The following is a 22592-nucleotide window of genomic DNA, read 5'->3' as shown; positions in this document are numbered from 1 at the left end:
AAAAAATTTGGCTCTCAAAAGAAATTTTAGTCGTACTGTTGATATTTGGCTCTGTTGACTAATGAGTTTGCTGACCACTGATATCGGATAAGTATACCAATAGTATTTACTTAAAGACAAAGCAGCTGCAATAGTCCTGCCTGATGTGTTGAGGATTATCTGATAAAAACTTCATTTCTGTACATATACTGATTCCAGAAATGGTGCAAATTCTGAAGAATCGTGAATAACCTGAAATAAAATGTGAATGGATAGGTTGACTCATAGAAGGTTTCTGCATATAGATTCAAAATTTGACATGGATAAATGAATGAGGTAAAAAATTGCATATTAATATTTACCACTCTTTGATGAGATGAAATAATGTGTAATAGTTTTAGTGAAAGAGTTGTGTCTAAACTGCATACTTCTTATCTAAGATATTAAATTAAGAAATTCAGGTTTATGGTCCCCCCCCCCCCCCACCACCTCTCCACTCACCTAGACAAAAAAGGCAACCTGGTTTTATAAAAGGATATCTGGCAGAGTAGTGGCCTGTACTTTTGAGGACCTCCCTCCCTCCCTCCCTCCCTCTTTGCCTTCCTCAAGTCATTGTTAGAGTTGGGAGTTGGATCATTTGGTGGGGATTGTGGCCTACCTTCTCCTTGGTCCTATAGGATCTGGCTACCTCACTTCTCTGACCTCATCTACTTCTGCCCCTTTTGCTCACTCTGCTCCAGCCTCATTCTAGCCTCCTCTGGGGTACTGTAGGTGAAGCACCTAGCATGCACATAGCAGGCCTCTGTAAATAGAAACTTCCTTTTTCTCTAGCCATTTCCTCCCTGCATCAGTAGACATTGCTTCACACACTAAAATATTACAAGAAGTCAGTTCCAGGTGAGGGTTAATACATTGTCACAGGGTGAACAGGCTAGCATTAAAAAGTTGAACCTGAAATTATTATAGTTAGCCTCATCTTACCTACTCAAAAATGACTTTGTCAAAAGCCTGGGAGAGGAATGACCTGAAGCCTTAGACACAGATGGGAATTGACTGTTTAATTAGCCAGGTCTCTAATGGGCAGGTGATGTTATAGCCCTGGGGGAAGGTGAGAAGATAAGGATTTTTCACTTTTGCCCCAAATGTTTCTGAGGCATTCTAGGGAGGAGCTGTGTCACTAAGAATCATGTTCGGAAACACTAGGAGGGTCAGCAAATGCACCATTTGCCTCTGAGGCATAGGATATGTAATCCCAGTTACTGAGCAGCTCACCCTTCTGGCTTGGACTGGCCTCATTATTCTGTCTTAGGTAGAAGGGAGCACATCTGTTCTTTTCAGAAAGAGAATTTATGGTTTCCTGGTCCTTCCATTCGTGAAAGGAAAGATCCTGGTGAAAAATCAGTAAGACACAGGGACAATTCTTTCCCCAGTGTGGTGTGAGCAAGATTTGGAGGGCTCTCATATACTGAGAGGGAAGGACGTCAGTAGAAAACGGAGGAGTGGGTGTCTGTCCATCACTTTCACACGTAGTCCACTGAACACGCAAGGAAAACTGTGTGAGGGACTGGTTGGTTGGGTAACAGAGAGCTTACTGAAAAGCACGTGTTCTCTACACCTAACGTTTGAGGACCTGTAACCTGGTGGAAAGAGCAGAATTGTTGGGCATAGAAGAGAGTTCGAGTCTTGGGTTCAGCTCCTATTTTTTGTTTGAGCCTCTGTTTCCCCATCTGTATAGGGGGCTAATAACAGTGGCACCCACCAAAGTGACTGTGAAGATGGACTGAGCTAATACATATAATGTTGGCTATTACTGAGAAACTCGGGTGGTTGTAATTGTATGCAAGAATGTGTTGTGCCACTTTGAGGGGTCACATTCTCTTACAAAAGTTCTTGTCCCAACATGAGAAGAAGCTGGTAGAGATTTCCCCAACTGAAGGAGAGTTTATTTTCCCCTTGGGGGAGGGCAGAAGTTTGGGGACAAGGCAGAGACACAGTCAGAGAGCAATTAGGAGCTTAATAAATGGGTGTCCAATGGAATGGAGTAGCTGTGGTACATTTACACAATGGAATACTATGCAGCCTTAAAAAAGAAAATCTTAACCTTTTGTATGGATGGACCTGGAGATTATTATGCTAGTTGAAATAAGCTAGAAAATGCAAATAGGCACAAAGAAAAACTAAAAATAATTTTAGTTATTAAATCTCTCACAGATAGCAGCATCAACATGTAGCCTTTTAGCCTTTATTCTTTGTGTCTAAATATATATACAGGGTGTCCCAAAAATATATACACACTTTAAATAATTATACAGGCAGTGTTTATTAAAATACATTTCATTTTCAAAATGTACTAGAATCAGCTATTAAAGTATATATACTTTAAATGCATGAATATAAATATGCACATCTGTAAAAGTAGGAATTTTACCAGAATCTTTTATTCCACCTTATGACTTTTTAAATTTTATGTTGTCTTGAATATCTTTTGCATGCTTTTTAAAGAGTGAAATCCTGAAGAGGTTCTCACTGTTATACTTGTTTTTGAGCAGTTTCTGTGCATTCTTATGGGTTTATATGTTAGCATCAGGCTGTGTTGTGCATTACTAAACAATGGACCAAAATGTTCTTTGGGTGGAAAGAGCTGGTATATTGCATCTGATATTTCCCTTCCTTCAGGAAGCTGTTATCTGCTGCAGAGAGTCAAAGAAAAACAAAGGGAGAGGAGAGTTGAAGTCAAAAGCTACTTCATAATAGCTAACAGTAGCCATTAAAATTCATATCAATCTCTGTCTATTTTTAGATCCATTAAAAAAACATACACATTCTTGGCTTGGGTTGCTGTGTAGTCAGAAGAAATGTAAATTTAACAAGATGTTTTTCCTCCTCTGTGCCTAATCACTCGAAGAAAAGGGGGAGTGTGATAGTCGGGGAACCCAGCCTACGCCCTTAAGTCTTCAGATATTTGATACATAATTTGTGTGTGCGTGCGCGTGTGTCTGCAGGAATCCCTCGAACACATAGAGAGCTGTTTCAGGGACTGTGTGGGTTATAGGCCAACTAATCGCTTGACTACTGATATGAGAATTTTCTAGAATGACACTATTGAAGTGAAGCATCATGCCCTCACAGAGTAGAAATTATGGACCACGCTGGCTTGGTCCTTTGCCAGAAGGAGGAGTTGAGTTTGGGAGAGAAATATGCAGCTTGGAAGCATTAGGAATGGAGGTGGGTGGAAGTCATGCATTTCTTGAAAGTCATCACCCAAATAAGGCTGGTGCTAGGGTTGTGGGGAGGAGTGAGTGACAGTCTCTGTTCAGCTGTTCTCACTGGCCCTCGTTTATAGTTGACAGTAATTTGTAGCTGCTATTTCTGTTGTGCTTGTGACTTTGTCATATTACTCACCACACTGAATTTTAACTTCCTGTGAGGTAGCCAGGTCTAGAAATGTACATGCAAAGGAGTGGAAGACATTCTGGACTCACCTATTGTCTAGTGGGGTTTCCTCTTTCCTTGCCCAGCCCGCTCCATTCCCAAGCTTCTCAACTCTGTCAGAATGCTTCTTGGGCAAGCTACACGGAATATGATGGTGACATGCATTGGGCCGTTGCAAAGTGACCTTCTGCAGTTCTTGAAAACTGCATGTTCAAGCCACCCTTCTGCCTTGGCCCTCCTCAGTTTCTTCCTCATCTATCTTGCAAAGATTGTTTCTTGCTGTAAACGAGGCTATCAACCTATATTTTTCCCCTTTATTGATTAAGATATTACAAATGTGTCCTTATACCCCCAATGTCCCCTCATCCCCCCAATCCTGCCCTCACCCTCACCCCCTGTTGTCCACATCCATCGCTTATGCTTATATGCATGCATACAAGTTCTTTGGTTGATCTCTCCCCCTCACCCCCACCCTCCCCTACCTTCCCTCTGAGTTTTGAGCATCTGATTGATGCTTCTCTGTCTCTACATCTGTTTTTGTTCATCGGTTTATGTTGTTCATTATAATCCACAAATGAGTGAGATCATGTGATATTTATCTTTCTCTGACTGACTTATTTCACTTAGCATAATGCTCTCCAGCTCCATCCATGCTGTTGCAAATGGTAGGAGTTCCTTCCTTTTTATAGCAGCCTAGTATTCCATTGTGTAGATGTACCACTGTTTTTTAATCCACTCATCTGCTGATGGGCACTTAGGCTGATTCCAAATCTTAGCTATGGTAAATTGTACTGCTATGAACATAGGGGTGCATATATCCTTTCTGATTGGTGTTTCTGGTTTCTTGGGATATATTCATAGAAGTGGGATCACTGGGTCAAATGGAAGTTCCATTTTTAGTTTTTTAAGGAAACTCCATACTGTTCTCCACAGTGGCTGCACCAGTCTGCATTCCCACCAGCAGTGAACGAGGGTTCCTTTTTCTCCGCATCCTCGTCAGCATTTGTAATTTGTAGATTTATTGATGATAGCCATTCTGACAGGTGTGAGATGGTACCTCATTGTCATTTTGATTTGCATCTCTCGGATGATTAATGACTTTGAGCATGTTTTCATATGTCTCTCAGCCTTATGTATGTCCTCATTCAAAAAGTGTCTATTTAGGTCCGTTGCCCATTTTTTGATTGGGTTGTTTATCTTCCTTTTGTTAAGTTGTATGAGTTCCCTGAAAATGTTGGAGATTAAACCTTTATCAGAGATAAGCCTATATATTAATAGGGGAGGGGCAGGGGATGGGGAGATAAAAGATAAAGACTTGTGGGTTTGGTGTTGGGGAGGGAATTTGGGGTGAGTTTCACAGTAACTGGAGATTACTAGGACATTTGGAGAAGCTAAAGGGCTTTGGGGAAATGTTGTTGTGGGTTAAACCTTGGGTTCTCTTTAATTTTCCTTGAAAACTAATAATGAAGAATTGAAATTCTTTTTGAGTACTTTTAATATTGACCTTCTCCTGTCTAAATGTGTCCGAGGTATGCAATGACTGAGTCACGTGGACTCCCATGGATACATTAGGGCTACAGGTGTACAATCTTCTCTTAAATTTATCTCTTTATCCTTTAGTTTCTTTTTAATGGTCAGGATGAAGGTTTTCCCCCTGCCTGAGCAAAGCCTAGTTGTGTAAGTGGTTTTGAATTTCTTAAAATTTTTAAAAAAGTTTTTTAATTACAGTTTTTTTTTATTGATTTCAGAAGGAGGGAGAGGGGGAGAGAGATAGAAACATCAATAATGAGAGAGAATCATTGATCAGTTGCCACCTGCACAGCCCCTACTGGGGGCCAAGCCCGCAACCTGGGCATGTGCCCTGACTGGGAATTGAACAGAGACCTCCTGGTTCATAGGTTGATGCTCAACTTCTGAGCCATGCCGGCCGGAATTTCTTTATAAATCATTCAACAACTCTTATTTTGGCTACTTTATCTCCCCATCTCAGGTGGGCCAAGAGCTGCCCTGTAGGATGATTCTCAGATAATTCTCAGAACTGCTTTTGCCTCCAATGTGGGATATGTAGACATCATGGGACTCCTCTGCCCAAGGGTCTCCACAGATAGGACTATGAATGGGTTCGATGCATAATTGGTTTCCTTAGCTTGAGATAAAACACAAACACCACTTTGTTGAAATTTTAAAACTTCAAAATTACTCAGAAGCCAGTGCCTTCAAGAGTCGGGCGTGGCCATGGTAATAGAGCCTGAAACAGGAAGAAGAAAAAGATGGGGAAGGAAGAACCTGTTGAGCACTGAGCAGTGGCAGAAACTAAGATGAGCTGACACAGCACATATGATTCTCCAAGCACCAGGGTGCCAGCCAGGGGAGAAACACCCTGTGCCTAAGCACAGGCACATGGGTATTTTTTAGAAGAAAGCCACGGAACAAGGAGGGGTCCTGGAGGTGGAAAACACCCAGAAGAAAAACAAAGAGTGGGTGGGAAGAGATTAACCAAAGAACTTGTACATAGGCATAACCTATGGACACAGACAATAGTGTGGTGAAGGCCTGGGGTAGGAGGGGTAAGGGGGGCTAGAAGGGGACAATGGGGGAAAAAGGCAGACATCTGTAATACTTTCAACAACAAAGATACCGCCCCCCCCCCCCCCCCCCCCCGCCAAAAAAAGAGGAAGAGACGTTACCTACACCAGGCCACCCTGCCTCCTTCTTTAACTGTGACTCTCCTTAAGGAGACCCCCTTCAGGACCCAGACGATGGAGTGGCCAATGCGCTCTGGCTGCTTCATCTTCTCAGGGACTCACAGTTTCTTAGTTTTTCTTCCTCAGGGCCCTTTAACCTTCTCCTTGACACTGAAAGCTTCTTGCTATGAGGATGACAGTGTTTTTCTGTCTTCTCAGGGTGTGTAGGGGCTGCCATGGACTTGAGACGGGCATTTGGGTTTTGACTCTACCAAAGGGAATGGCTAGGCTAGGCAGCCACTTGTGTCTTGCCTTTATTTTGTAGCCAGATCCTCACTTTCAGGCAACTGTCTTGTGTTTTTTTCCAATGAGTGTCTATCTTTGATAGTTGTTTTTTATTTTTTGGTTTTTAAGTCATAGTTATAACCATACCCTTCCCTTTCCCCAACTTATTAATATTTATTGTGCACAAAAATGCCTTTAATCAATCTAGCCTCTATTTCAATTATCTTAGCCACACTTTGCTGATTATTGCTACATAACAGATGGGTATTCAGTAATAGGCCCTTGAGCTTCTCTAAGTCTTGGTTTTATTTTTGATGTCTGAAAATATTTGAAGGAAACAAATCAAAGCAACATTTAATTTCTGTGTGATTCCACTGTAGACTCAACCACAAGGGATCCCTGTATTCTTGTTTTCTTTACATTTCTCCACATTTAAACAGCTTTAGTATTTTTTCTTTCCTCACTATTTTATAAGGATGCAACTTTCTGAATTTATGTCACAGCCAAACTCAAATACTAGTTACTGTCTGCAGTGGGAAGGAACAATTTAACAAAGCAGGATATCGCATGCTATTTAAAATCCAATTATAAAAGCTAATTTTTTTCTCAAGAAATGCTTTGTTTTGTTTAAGGTTGTGGTGCCTACCATAACAAAATGTATGAATTAAAACGTATATTTGAATTTTTTAAGCGGAGATTAAACAGAGCATTTTTATGCTGTTCAACCAAGACACAATCTTTCTTAAATTAACAAATACTTGTCCCTCACAATAGAAGCTGAACCATTTAGCTCACGAGTTTCTCATTACTATTTCTTGTGCTTTTGCCCATGAAGGTCAATGGATTGAGGCCCTTAACTCATACCAGAAATGTATGAATTACATGTGCGTCCATGGAGACCGCTGCTTCTCAAGAGAACTCCTGTGGGCACAAGGTGTTGGGCAATGGGGCCCTTTGGGCAGGAACCTTTATTTTCAGAAAGAGGTCTGGCAGTCCCACTTCTGTTTGTCAAGAGGGTTCCTAGGGGCACAGTGCCAACCCCAGGATGAACTATTCTCAGCATCCCGGGTCTGTGCTCTTGATTTCTTTTTCTTTCTTTCTTTCTTTCTTTCTTTCTTTCTTTCTTTCTTTCTTTCTTTCTTTCTTCCTTTCTTTTTTATTGCTTAAAGTATTCCAAAGGGTATTACATATGTGTCCTTTTTTTCTCCCCGCCCTTGACAATCCCCTGGCCTCCCCTACCCCCCAGTGTCTTATGTCCATTGGTTATGCTTATATGCATGCATACAAGTCCTTCAGTTGATCTCTTACCCCCCTCCCTCCTGCCCCCCTGCCCTGATTTCTGACTATTGCCTGTTCCTCTCATCCTAGTGATCCTCCCTAAAGTCTGGTCTGTGTCAGGCCCTCCTGCCTCCCACAGGTCATAGGACACTGGCTGCACAGCCTTACAGAGCAACTCAAAGCTGTGTCCACTGAGGGTGTCTCCTGGCTGTGATGATGCTCCCAAGCACTTCAAAGGAAAACTCAAGGAACCGTTTCAAAAGCCACTAGCTTGCCTCAGCTCAACGTTGAAAACTCAGAATCCTCCAGGGGTTTTGGAGGAGTGGGAAATAGAGGACGTGGAAGATGGTAGGTGGGAATATGGTAGGCAGTGGGGTTCACACTCCAGGGGACAGGGAGCTGGGACGGAGCTCCTGCAGACTTTATGGTCATAGTGCGCTACAGGTGGTGGGGGACCAGTGTAAGGACACAAGTTTAAGTGTGGGTGGTGAACAGACCGTTTTTATCAACCCTGTCAGTACATTTCTGAGACTGGATAGCTTCATTTAGAGACAGCATCAAAAGCCTATGCCTGAGGCACTTTCCTGAGGCATGGATCATAACATCCTTCTGAGGCCCTGCTCACATATTTATGTCCTACTGTTTCTCATGTCTATGAAATATGATGATTAATAAAACACAACTTGGGTAACAGCTCTAAAGAATTTATAGTAGCTGCTTGATTCCTTTTCCCTATTCAGTTGCTGTTGAAACTGCTATCTTGTGAGAGAATCAACAGAATGTTGACATAAAAAAGAAGTCCCTGTACTTGAAATCTTTGATTACCATTTCTCCCCATAGATCTTGCAGGATTTCCATGAAAGTTGGCTAATTCCACTATGTTTGAGGAACCTCCAATACTAGGACTTGACTGTCTTGCCTGAGGCACCCTGTTAGGTCCCAGACCCCAGGTTTTCCATGAGAGAAAGCAGTGCTGCATTAATTCATTCGGGGACTTTCAGTGTGCCAGGCACTGGCTTAAGTACCAGAACAGGGTGGTAGACAATGGCCTCCACCCTAGAAACCTCAGGAAGAAGCAAGTGGAGGGTTTGGGTCAGTTCACTAGTGGTCAAGGGGTAGGAGGCGGGGCAGAACCAGGTTCTCCTCCAAGCCCCTCCCCTGCAGTGAGGTGGGGGGGGGGGGGAGGCTGGCAGCTGCATTTCTGACCTTCACACACCTGGCCCTGAGCGAGCACAACTAACCCTCGGATTGGGCCCGGGTGGCCTTTTGTTTAGTGCAAGACCTGGGTTTAGTGCACAGAAATGCCAATAGTAAGAAGTTAAACGGCTTAAGAACATGGTCCGGATTTCCAGGCAGGAGTGGAACAGAGCAGAATGGAACGTGAGGCTGTGAGCCGGTGCCTTGGCTTGGAGCAGAGACACGAAGCGTCTCGGGATGACGAGGCCGGCTGGCAGCCTGTGGATGCAGGGGCAGTTTGTGTTCTCAAGGTGGGGAAAGACTACACTTCAACTCAAAACTCCAAGGGAAAAATGGCTTTTGTTTCCCTAGTGACTTCTGGAGACAGGCACAATTTTTGCACTTCTCCAAGGTCACGGGTCTTCTCCTACACCAGAGCTGCTTAAACGTGGATGAGCGTGTGACTAATCGGAGGATCTTACTAAAATGCAGGTTAGGTTCGGTAGGTCTGGGGCAGTGCCTAAGCTTCTGCTTCTAACAAGCTCCCTCCAGGGGATGCTGAGCCACTGCTCTGGGGCTTGCTGGTCTGCGGGAGGTGCTTTGAGGAATCAGCCTGGAACCCACCTGGTGGCCTGGGAGTGGGAACTGGCCTCACTTGCTTTGCGGAAGGCATGATCCCTGCTTCAGCCACACTTGCACCCTGCAGTCACCACATTGTCTGCAGTGGCATCTCCTTCTCTCAAGGGTCTTAGGTAGTTTAAGGGGATATTGCCAGAGAGTGTGTATGGGTTGTTGTGTTTAATTATTAAAAAAGATCTTTGTGGTACTTTGCAGTACATCTTCAGGGCAGAATGCTAGTAGTAGCTGTCATGCAAATTCAAGGTCTCCTTAATCCCACCTCACTGCACGGCATTGCCTTGACCCACAGACCTTGTGGTCTCGCATATAGTGGGGGTAGTTCACTATAGTCGATGCTGCAGAAAGCTTTTGACAACCCATTATGAAATGATGAGCTCGTGTTGTGCCCAGTGATTTAATCCTGCAGCAGCCTCTTTAAAATGGATGGGTTACAGAATAAATCTGTGAAAGGGACTAAATCCATTTGTTATATTCTGGGCATTGGCTTTCACTGTCATTATATTTGGTCATTTGGGCCTCCTGGCTTAAAAACAATTACAGAAATCTAAAAAGCAAATTTCCTTTTGACGTTTTGTTACTTTGGGGCTGCATCAAATGGGTTCTCTCAGAAAGGAAGTAAAGGTTCAAGGTTCATTCGAAATTAAACTCAAAGTGATTTCAGGAAAATTGAGGTTTCATTTCACCATCTGGGTTTAAAAGCCCCAGTCTTTCATTCAGTGAGGTGCATCCAAGGCCAGCAGGTGGCTTTTTCATCCATTGCCAGCTGATGGTACTACTTTCTAATGAAAAGATAACCATGTAACACGGACCACACTGATCTTCCAAAATTACTTTTAGTGGATTTGGAGGAGAGGCTCGCTTAATGTTTCTTCGTTTATTCTTATAACTCACATTCCATCCCCCAAACATTCCATGGGTCTGTCAGCAACTTTGATTGAAGCAGAAATTTATCTTATCAAATATCCTGATGAGGGCTTGGCAGAGTCTTTGCTGTTAAAAAGGTTTTGTTGTCATGGTACTTATCTCAGTCAGGTTTGGCTGGCTGACACAGTTCTCACTCATAGGATTCTAGAAGGAAAAACAATCTAACCAACTTAGAAATCATCTGGTCCAACCAACTTATTTTACTGTTAAGGAGTTTTCCAAGGTCACCCGGGCTTGTTTGAACCCCAGTCCTGAGCTCCCTGCCGTCTCCCACAGTGCATTTCTGTGTTGATTTATGGATGTGATAAGATGGCTGTGAGGCATGTTCTGTCCAATGCCATTCATTGCGTTTCTCTGCCATGCAGATCCTGCCTTCTAGCAGAGTCTCAGGAGACTCACCAATGCTCCGGGGAGAGGAAATGGCACAGTAGGAGCCCAGGCTCTACAGTTTGCTGTTCTGGAGCAAATCCTGCCTTCCTCTATAGATGTTGTGTGACTTTGAGCAAGCCGCCGAGCCTGTCTGTGCCTCCCTTTCTTCAGATGTGAAATGGAGACATTTCCCACAGGATAGTGGAGGAATGAATACCCACAGAGCAGTTGGAGCAGTCAGGTGCATCATGTGTGGATTTGCAAACTATGCGTTTCCACTAGGTATTGAGTTGTGAAATCAGTGTTATGAATCATAAATAGCATTAGAAAAAATTAAATGGCATATAATTTAATAAGATAGAACAAATTAGAGTGCTCTGCATGTATGGTGTTCCTTTGAGGTGTGTTTGTGTGTAATGGCTCATGGTATTCCTTTGGTTGTGTGTGTGTGTGTGTGTGTGTGTGTGTGTGTGTGTAATGTATTTCTCACTGCAGATTTTAGGTCAAGTTTGGAAGCCTCAGCTGCAGGAACTAGAGTGAATGGATTCATTCTCTAAGCACAGACCTATTGGGGTGAATTGGCACATGTTAGCATGGATGCACAAGGTGAGCTCTGGCTGAAACGTCAATGTGTTTCCTTTGCAGAGGGAGACCAAAGGGCAGTTTCTTATTGACCACATCTGCAACTACTACAGCTTGCTGGAGAAGGACTACTTCGGCATTCGTTACGTGGACCCAGAGAAGCAGCGGGTAAGAGCTGACCTCTGTCAGGACACATTTAGGGGAGTCACTCAGGCTGTGGGGTGCTAAAGAGTTTCCTCTCAGAACAATTGTGATGCATTCTTGTTCTCATGGTTGCTGATGGTTGACCACATGAAACTGACCAGTCTGGTGTGTGTGTGTGTGTGTGTGTGTGTGTGTGTGTGTGAGAGAGAGAGAGAGAGAGAGAGAGAGAGAGAGAGAGACTGACTGGCATTGTTCCCACTGGACTGGGTGGGGCAAGAGAAGAGAACACTTACTTAGGCCTTTTCAGGAGTTGCTCCCACCTGGTTGAAGACAGAATGTTCCTATGCCCTTCAAAAGGTCTCACTACAAAAAGCTACTGGTACACGGGAGACTGCATAATGGGTACAAGGTTTTCTTTTGGGATAATGAAAACATTTGGAACTTGATAGGTGGTGGCTATACAACATGGTGAATATACGAAATGCCATTGAAATGTACACTTTAATTTTATGCCCCCTCAGTTTAAAAAGCTTTGGCAGATGAAGGGTTAAGATACTTTGAAAGCCGCTCCTTGGGACCCACTGTATTTGTCAGCCTTCATTATATTCTTCCTCTTGGACACACCTGTTCTTTCTGGCTTCTGTTGATGCTTAAGAATGGGCAGGGGAGTCTTGTCTTTGGAGTAATGCACCAGCCTAATTGTGTTCAGGCATGGGATGTGTCAGTCACAGTGATGTATGCTTCTCACATCCAAAGGCCCCAGGAATCTCCACCTCAGCTCCCACTACCTGGGGATTCCCCTTCCACACCGCTGCTGTGGATCCAAGATATGGGTTAGGAGGCTCTGTATCTGCTTGTTACCCTGTCACACTGCCAAGCAGGGCAATCTGGGAAAGGCTCAGCTGGGGGTGGTCAGGGATAGGAGGACAGGGCCCCTCAGACTTCTTTAATTTGCTTTCCTTCTTACCAGTGTCCCTGGCCATCTTCCTGGTCCTTGATTTGTGTTGACTGACCTAATGCAATGAGAAGCAATGAGGGAGGAGGATGTTTGAGGGATAGACTAGATTTTCTTCTGAAACATGGAGAATCTTATTGGCTCTTGGAGTCCAGTAGGACCTAATCTCCTATAAAGGGATACAGTGTCCCGGCTCAGAAGGAGGAGGGTTTGCTTTCCTGCAGCACTTGCAGGAGCCCTTTAGTGGGCCGAGCACTTATCTGAGTGAGAGGAAGTCAGGAGGACACTGATGAGGATGTAGGGCTGACATGAGATCACAGAGAGGATTGTGTGGCATTTACTACTGATTAACAGTGGTTCTCAGACCTGGCCCTGCAACAAAATCCCCTTAGGTGTTTGTGAACTTGCTTAGTGTGGACCCTATTCTAGATCTCCCGAATCAGAATCCTGGGTCAAGGGCCAGGAACAGGTATTCTAATACGTCCTGAGGCTACTTTTGATCCCGCCATCCCAGCTTTGGTCGTCTTTTCCTGTTGGGGACCATGGCATAAAGACATATAGACATAACTTCTAATGGCCTATTATGAAGATATTATCCTTATATGGAGAAACAGGCTCAAAGACATTGTTATTCATCCAAGGTCTCACAGCTAGTAAGTGATGGAGTGAGTATTTGAGTTAAGGGTTATGGTTTAAACTCTAACCCCTATATGCCAAACAGATTCTGTGCACTATATTAATCATCTAACCACCACTGAAAATAGTTTGGGTATGTGTGTGTGCAAAATTCCATTTTAAATTATAAACAGTCAACCTATAAAAGTCATTCTAACTACCATTAGTTGAACATCTATGATGTGTCAGAAATTTTACTCACATGGTCTCTAGTCTCCCCTAAAACACTGCAAGGAAGAGGGAAACTGAGGTACAGAAAGGGTCAGTGGCTTGCCAAAGGCCACATAGCTAGTAATTGTTGGAGGAAGGATGGGATTTTAATCCATATTCTTTCCATTTCATCTCTCACATGAAAATTTGAAATGCAGTCTAGATCAGGGATCTGTAACCTTTTTCTGTAAAGGCCCATATTGAAAATATTTTCAGCTTTGTGACCTACACAGCCTCTGTTGTAATTACTCAATTATTCTTTCAATTATGGAAAGCAGCCATAGATAATATCCAAAGTAATGGATGTGGCTGTGTTCCAAAAAAACCCTTTTCCCCCCCAGTAAAAGTGTTTTACAAAAAATAGGTGTTTGGCCATAGTTTGCTGACCCATTTCCTAGAGTCCTAGACAATAGCTGGAAATGACTTAAATGCATTAGCCCTTTTCATTTCTCTTCACTCTCTCATTGGGGAGATAGGGAATAAAACATAAGAGAAGCATTTAGAATTGGAGATATCAATATGAACTCATGATTTTTTAAAAAACATGCATAGGTAGATATAGAAATAAATATAAGTGTGTATATATGTGGGCTAGTACACATACATATATTTATAGGTTCTGTCCACCGAGATGGCCTAAAAGCAGTGACATCACAGTAGCAATGAGCACACCTAGCCCCTAGATCTTGGCTTCTAATACATTCTCCGATAAAAGTAACTAGGGCTCCTTGCAGAAATGGCTGATTCTAGGCCTGGCATAGGGAAATCACAAGATGACTCTGAAGCATCTTGTGCTGCCAGAAAGTAAGGATGTGCTCATAAAGCAAAAGGTAGGGCCCTAGGAAAGGCACAGAGCCAACCTGAAAGAACTTCAGTGGCCCAACCTGGAACAATAGGAGCAGCAAAAATAAATAACAATAGTGTGGAATTATAATCCCTGGAATAAAACAAAGATCCACGAGTCCACAATGATATAAACAAAATAACCGAATAAATAAAAAGAGGGAGAAGGGGCAGCTCGTCCTTACAGAAGAATTCCAATTAATAAATGTACAAGGAATGATAGAAATTGGAAACTGATGGTAGAACACCACAATAATAATTGTGGGCAAGGTCTGTGGTTGAAAGCTAAACTTAGTGGACACAAGCTTGAGGAGAAACTTGTTTCAAAGAATCTGCCTCCCCTCATATTTGTTAATAACAAGGGGAAAAAGATAACTCTACAGTGGAGAAACCTGGCAGACAACATTTTAACCAAGCCGGCAAGGCTAACATCTGCAGTGAAAAGATGTACCAACAGCGCCTACTCCTGATATCATGCCCTGGGAAGGGCACAGTCTCTACAATGTTCTTCCCAAGCGTGCATAACCTCATTCAAACTCTGAGAAAACATCAGACAAACTGAAGTGAGAGACAGTCTCCAATGTGACTTACCAATATTCTTCAAAAGTGTTCAGGTCATGAAAGGCAAGGAAAGACTGGGGAACTCACAATTTAGAGAGATGCCTCTAAGGCAAGGTCGGGTCCAGGATTGGATTCTGGAGCAGAGAGAGGTGTCAGTAGTGGGCAAATTGGTTTAAGTCTTCATGTTACTGAATAGTATTGTGTTAGCATTAGTTTTTAAATTTTGACTATTGTACTGTGGTTATATAAGATGCTAACATTGGGGAGGATGGGTGAAGGTTATACTTATACCATCTTTGCAAGTTTTCCATCGGTCTGAAATTGTTTTTTTAAGTTAAAAAAGAAGTCTTTAGGTTGATGTGCTTCATTGTTCTTTATATTTTGACTTGGTTTAGTTTATTTTTTAGTGTTCAGAAATGGGTAGTAGATTAGTGGAAAAAATGTGGATCATGACCCCCAAAACAAACTGTATTAATCTGATGTAGCCATTCAGTTGCTAAGGGGACTGTCTGAATCGTTCTGTTTTTCCCCCGAATCACACAACTATTATATAGCCTTTTGATTTTGAGGCTACAATATGAGCATAGATTCCACATAGGTTTCTGAACAGTTGCTGCACGAAAATGCATAGACTTTGCACTTAGAAAGATATGAATTAAATCACCTCTCTGCTGGTTAATAAGCTGTGTGATGTTGATCAAGTGACTGAGCCTCTCTGTCCTGATTGTTAAAACAGATAACAATACCTACATGTAGGGTTGATATGGGAGTTAGAGAAAAGTTATACAAATGCTTAATAAATGGTAAATCCTGAGTACATGGTATTTATTTTTATTAATTACTATTATTGCTATGTATTGGCTGGGTGAGGCAATTGCATGAGGAAATAAGGCCATGATTAGCAAGTTAAAACCTAGAAATGCTAGTAACTTCACTTAAAGGCAGGATGGCCATTATTATGATCTTCGGGAGAGATGAGGGAAAGTGACCCTTGGCTCATTAGAAAAATGGACTCAAAGGAATAGACACTCTGATATGAGAGTTTTAAGCAGAAATTGATTGACCAGCATTTTTTTTTTAAGCAGTTCATGTACTTCTTCTCAATGGGAAATAAAAACCAATGAATTATTTGGATAGAAAACTAGTCAACAGAGAAAATCTGATTAGTTAGAAAAGCTGAAGTGGAACTTACCTCTCCTGTGGGAGTTGGTGGTTTGCCTACAAGCCTTCACAACTTGGCTTATGGAAAACCATTGTGGAATATTCAATATTTAGCACTCTCACATTTGGAACACCATATGTTTGACAAGATGTCTCATGCACCATATGCTCTGAGAGGGGTGAGGACTGGGTCAGTAAATGATGACTATCTTTTTCTCTTTTAATGGTAAGGGCCCAGAATTTCCATTTTTTAAATTTGAGGTAGGGAGGGGCAGATTGAATACTGGTCAATAAAAATCCCCTTGAGTTTCCATCACATTTGTCTTCTGAAGAACTCATATCCTCTTAGTTGCAGACGATGAGGGCTGGTATTCTCTACATTTTACTATCGAGAAAGCTGGGACTCTAAGTTTAGAAGTCTTGGAAGAAATAATTCCAGAAGAAAAAGTTAGTACTTGGCTTAAGTCCAGGTATTTTCTTCTTAGATGTAGCAAATTTTTTCCATCACCTTGCTCAGGTGTTTGAATAACTTCTCTTTAGAAAGTTGAAGTTTTGAAATAGTTGGATTTCATAATTCCAAGTTTCTATGGCCCTTGCTCTGAATTTCTTTTCCTTCTTGTTCGTTCACCCTTTCCTTTCCCCCCCATACTCGGCTGGAAGTCGCCCGCAGTGCCTTAGAACTGCCGAGCCCACCCTCAGTTCAGCCAGAGGAGGACTGTTTTGGTTGTAGGTAGTTGGTTACAGTCTACAGGCAGATTGGACCCAGTGCTTTTGATTTTAGCTTTCCCATTTTTAAACATCTGTTTAACCCACTTACATCAGTGTCACTAAAGATGACAAATTCACGTTGGAAATCCACACTTCTTGGACAATCTCCTCAAGCAGCCTGTGTTGTTAGGACATGCTTTCTGACAGCATGACCTGGGAAACCATGGATGCAAGCACATGCTGAACCCTGCAGCTCCCTCCCCCAACAGAGCTGACCCTGAGGTTTTTGTGTTGCAGCCAGAAAGGACTAGGAAGCCTATCGGTGAGTTTTCTTTCTAATGGGAGAAGACCTTTTCTGTGTTAGAGCAGTTTGCTTTTTCTAGAGGCACCTTTGGGAAAGACATGGAATGGAATAAAAACAGGCCCAGTGATTTGAGGTTTCACTCTGGGGATGGTGCCAAGAAGCCAGACAGCATTATTTCCCACCAGCTGCTCCTGCCATCGAAAGGCTGCTCTCTGCTCCCAGGGACAATTGCTTCACAGACGCTTGGAACTAGGAGTGAGAGTGGTGCCTAAGATGTAGGGCAGCCCTGCCCTGAAAAGGGTTGGACTGCTGCCTCAAGTCGCTGGTCATGAATTTGTCTGCTTAGCGAGTCCTCTTTTGTTTTTAAGTTTCAGGAGGTATTAAAAAATCAAGACAGCTTAGAAACCTGTTTTGGGAGGGGTATGGACTAGTAACTTAGCTTTGTGCGAAAGGACTTTGGGCACTCACGTTACAAGGAACAAAGCGCTATCACAGTAGCTTGAAAGTTGGATACACTGTCTAGTGTTTCAGTTGCGGCCCAGGCTGTGAGCACTGCCAGATTTGGGGAAATTGTCGTATTCCTTCAGCAGAAAGCAGAATCTGGTGCTAAACTAAAATGGCTGCTCATAACGGACTCTGCCTATACCCCATGCCCTCGCTTGGAAAGGTTGGGATGCCTGATACGGACAGGTTGCAGTCTGGAGTCCCTTAGCTCACTGGGATGTCATAATCTTAGTGGTTGGAGGAGCAAACATGTGAACTGGTTATCTTATTTGGGCCAAAAGACAGGGATAAGAATAAGTGGGGCTGTCCACACCATTTTATCTCTGTTTGAGTTAGGGAAAAAGAGGATACCCAAGGCAGAATGGTTTCCCCTTCTTGGTGAGAACTTTCTGGGGTTGGTTTATCAGCGGTTCTCAACCTGTGGGTCACGACCCTTTTGAGGGTCAAACGACCCTTTCACAGGGGTCGCCTAAGACCATTGGAAAACACATATATAATTACATATTGTTTTTGTGATTAATCACTATGCTTTAATTATGTTCAATTTGTAACAATGAAATTGGGGGGTCACCACAACATGAGGAACTATATTAAAAGGTCGTGGCATTAGGAAGGTTGAGAACCATTGGTTTAGATGAAGACAGAAATTAATTAGGGAGATAAGGGTTAAATGTCATCATTAGTGAGAGAAGCACTTGCCAGAGGCAAAAGTCCAGTGGGCAAGAACATCAGAGCTGACCAGAGGCTAGCAGGCCTGGAAGTTTCAAAATAGCTTTGAATACAATTTTTTTTTAAATATATTTTATTGATGTTTTACAGAGAGGAAGGGAGAGAGATAGAGAGTTAGAAACATCGATGAGAGAGAAACATCGATCAGCTGCCTCCTGCACATCTTCTATTGGGGATGTGCCCGCAACCCAGGTACATGCCCTTGACCGGGATCGAACCTGGGACCTTTCAGTCCACAGGCCGACGCTCTATCCACTGAGCCAAACCGGTTTTGGCTGAATACAATTTTTAAGTCGAGCTGGAAAAAGGCTAGAATGCGACGAGGATGTATACCTTGGAGGAATAAAAACAGTGTACATTAGGAAGTGCCAATCTGAAGCACACTTCTATTTCTTTTCACCCATGCTCCAGCAGATCTTCCAAAGGTTCAGTTGTAATTGTGTGTTAGCTGCATGGAGGTTAATAATGAGCACCTTAGCTTGGGCTGCTAAGAGAAAACACCATAGACTGGGTAGCTTAAAAGGACATTTATTTCCTCACATTTCTAGAGGCTGGGAAGTCCAAGATCAAAGTGCAGACAGATTTGTATCCTGGTAAGGACTCTCTTTCTGGCTTGCAGATGGCTGCCTTCTCCCTGTGTCCTCACAAGTCATTGGGAGTGAGGTGCTGGGGCAGGAAGCAAGTGCTTATACTCTGGTTTCCCTCCCTCTTTCTTAAAGGGCACTAATCCTCACCCTAAGGGCTTCTTTTAAATCTAATCACCTCCCAAGGACCCCCCCACCCCACCTCTAAATATTATCACACTGGGGGTTTGGGCTTTTATATGTGAATTTTGGGGGGAATCACAAACGTTCAGTTCATATCAAGGAGTGGGAGTTCTAGGTATCTCTTGCTGTGTAACAAGTATCCCCAAAACTCAGTGGCTCAAAACAACACAATGTTATTGTATCTCAGGATTTTGTGAGTCGGGAGTTTGAGCAGGGCTCAGCTCGGTGATTATTCTGCTCCACATGGTATTGATGGGGCTCCCTTAGTAACATTCAGTTGGTGGCTGGCCTGATCTGGGGTCTCACACATCTTCAGACAAGATCTGGCACGTTCAGGGTGGTATGGCCACAGACTAACATGTCTTCATATGCCAGGTGCCTTGATGGGGCTGGACAGTGGGATGTGGTGGGGGGAGGGGGAGATTCCCTGCATATGTGGTTTCAGGGTCTTTCCACACGGCCTGTCCAGCAGGGTGTTTAAACTTCCTACATGGCCACTTTGGGCTCCAAGTGCAAATGGAACCACTTACCAGATAAATTGTAAAAGAGAGTGGATTTTGGGGAGAGGCGGTGAGTTTGGGACATAGTGAGTTTGGGCTGCCTGTGAGATGCTGAGGTGGTGATGTTCAGTTGGGTCTGAAGCTTAATGAAGAGGGTTAGGCCACAGTTAGAGACTTGGGAACCCCTGAGGCCGTCAGTACTTCAAAGCCCTGAGAATAGATCAAAGAGATGAGGAAGAGAGTAGAGAGGGAGCGGAGAATCTGAAAGCTAAACAATATCCGTATTTTAAAGGATGGTCCAGAAGGAGAAATCTGCAAAGGAGACTGGCCAGGATCATACAGAGAAGGAAGCATAGAATGAGGAGAGAGAGAGAGACATTAGGGTAGTTATTCACTTAGTAAAGGGGAATGGTTCCAGTTTCAAACATCAAGAAGGAAGGAGGATCAGAGGACACTATTGCCAAGAGCTTTGACACCAGGAAGACGGAGACAAATCCTGTCCCTGTCACTTGCTGGTTGTATGACTTTGAGCAAGTTCTTTAACCCAGGCCTCAATTTTTTAATCTGAAAAATGGGGACACTATTAGTACCTATGCTATAGGGTTGTTCTTTAAATGCATTATTCAATATTATCAACATATGTCACCGGTCTTTTTACTCTTCTATGCTTTAAAGAGTTTGTGAAGGTCCATGAATCTAGCAACTAAGAGACCTTTGACCTTGGAACAGTTGGGTGACACTGTTAAATTTATATGGCTTGATAGCAAATGTTACAAATTCCACTGTAATAAGCTTGAAGGAATTGTATAATTTCCTTATGATTGCATTTGGTTTCCTAGTGTACTTTAAATAAATAGCAGTGACTATTTTTATAACCACTACCACTATTTTTTTTCTTGAAGTGTACATTAAGGACTTCTTGGATGCAGAGCCAGGGGTTGGAACACAAGTGTCAGGCTGCTCCTTGCCCTATCCGTTTTTGTAAATAAAGTTTTATTGGAACACACCACTTTAATTTATGAGTTATCTGTGGCTGCTTTCATGCACCAGTAGTAGAGTTGAGTAGTTCTGATAGAGATCACGTGGACCACAAAGCCTAAAATATTTATTGTCTGGTCCTTTAGAAAAATTATGGTGTTTAATGCTTTCCTAGGCTTCCTGTTTCCGGTTGTGTTTCTTACAGTATTTCTTCTCCTGGTTATTGCTTCTATGTTGCTCATCACTGAGAATCTAGAATACAAAAGCATTTATAGCTGAAAGAGTAAAACACACTACACAAAAAGCAATGAAGGGTTTTTTCTTTTTTTACATAGACTGACTTCCAAAAGGACAATGACTTTTGAGTGTGCCTGATCTCCAGATGTTGTTGCAGTGTGTAGTAGGTTTAATTGAAACTGGAGTGGAAACCATTGTTACTGGAGCTAAATAACCAGGCCTAGTTCTAACTTTTCTATCCAGAGCACTGTTAGGGCTGCATTCATTCAGATGGCATTCACCCCCCTCTCCCCACCAGCAGAGCCACAGGACCCAGAAATGGCATGAACTGGCTAGATAAGGGAGAGACTGAGTTACTTGGGGCTTTGTTCAGCTGTGATGTGAGAACCAGGCCATCTTTTCAGGGCTATGAAGAGAAGTGGTCAGTTTTGAATTTGGTTACTCCTGAGGGAAGAAAGACTCTCTTTTTTTGTGGAAGGGGGGGGGGGCGGCGGCACACATTCATTCTTGTTTAAAGCCCCATTGGTTCTTTACTACATTTCTCTGGGCTAGAGATTACTCTTGTCTAAGACACCAAGGGTTTTGAGAAAGATAACAGAGAGGTGTGTAATTTATTGGCTAAATCAGTTTCAACAGAAGCCTAACATTTGAAGATAACTGTGATATTGTTTACTTTTGGGAGTGTGTGTGTGTGTGTGTGTGTGTGTATATGCAGCTACTGAATTAAAAATCAATCTTAGTCACAAATAATCACCACTTCACACCTACCTTCTTTTCCCTCAAGACAAAATTAGAAAGTACAAAAGAAATGCATTATTTCTAAGAAAGGGTAGAGAAAACCAATCTCTTAGGGCTAAGCACAGCTCGGCCTAGACAAATTAAAAAGAAAACATTTGCTGGCAACATTCTCATCCTTCAGGTTCATAGAATGTGCAACATGAGAGCTGAAGGAACCTTAGGGTCCCCCTGTCCCCCAAGATCACAGGTAAGGGAATCAGGCCTCGAGATTTTATCTTTCTGCTTTCCACCCTCGGTGTGGCTTCCTCCCACTCCTTTTTCTTCACGCTGCTGTCAATCAAAATAAATTTGTTTTAAGAAATGGCTTGAAATGTGGTCAGGCTAGATTGTCAAAACTGAAAACCTGTTTAAACTCAGACCTCTCACAGGGAACTTGCAGTGAGCAGGGTTCAAACCTAAAGCAAAAGGAATATACCTCCAAGGGAAGGATCTTAACCATCATGGAGGGCAGTTTCTGGTGGAGAGTTAGGGAGACTGTCTTAGGTCCAGTCCCCAGGAAACAGATCCTGAGATGGAAATGGCGGTTTATTAGGAAATGTTCCTAGGAAAAGACTTGTAGGAGAGTTGGGGATGGGAAGGGATGGGGAATACAAGGAGGCCATGAGAGACTGTGGTATCAGGCAGTCGTACAGAGGGGATGTGGGCTCAGTCCCACAGAGGAGCTCTGGGGTCGTGTAGGTCGTGTCTGAGAGTTGTCCTGGCCACTGGGTGAAGGGGCAGATGCTCTATCCTCCACACCTGTCGGGCATTAAAGAGCTGCCCTTCTGTGGGGTGGGTGTGAGTGCGGGCTCAGTTCCCCACCTTGCAGTGGACTCCAGTAACCTGAAGGAGTCGGACGATTGCGTAACTAAAGGGAGAGCTACCCGAGGGGACCTGGGCACATCCCTGTCAGAGCCCTGACAGCAGACACCTTCCTGACACCTTCAAATCACTCTAGGGCGCATCCTCTAGTGCAGGGCCCTCAAACTAAGGCCCGCGGGCCACATGCAAATACAAATATTGTATTTGTTCCCGTTTTGCTTTTTTTACTTCAAAATAAGATATGTGCAGTGTGCATAGGAATTCATGTTTTTTTTTAAACTATAGTCCAGCCCTCCAATGGTCTGAGGGACAGTGAACTGGCCCCCTGTTTAAAAAGTTTGAGGACCCCTGCTCTAGTGCAACCTCGCT

The 22592-nt window shown here is 43.1% G+C and overlaps 1 protein-coding gene across 2 annotated transcripts in view; it reads left to right on the top strand.

Annotated features, from left to right (window-relative positions):
* FRMD3 (FERM domain containing 3) overlaps positions 1 to 22592 on the top strand; it is a gene marked incomplete at its 5' end in the record, with an annotated part of 230963 nt that overhangs the window by 109585 nt on the left and 98786 nt on the right. For both annotated transcript variants that reach the window (XM_081102905.1, XM_081102904.1), the window contains one exon: positions 11412 to 11516. In XM_081102905.1, coding sequence (XP_080959031.1) covers positions 11412 to 11516 — 105 coding nt within the window. The remainder of the gene's footprint in view (positions 1 to 11411; positions 11517 to 22592) is intronic.

Source organism: Myotis nattereri (genome assembly GCF_964212035.1).
Source record: "Myotis nattereri genome assembly, chromosome: 12".
In the NCBI taxonomy this organism is placed as follows: Eukaryota; Metazoa; Chordata; class Mammalia; order Chiroptera; family Vespertilionidae; genus Myotis; species Myotis nattereri.
Note: the sequence above shows the minus strand (reverse complement) of the source record. Positions and strands in the feature narration are given on the sequence as shown.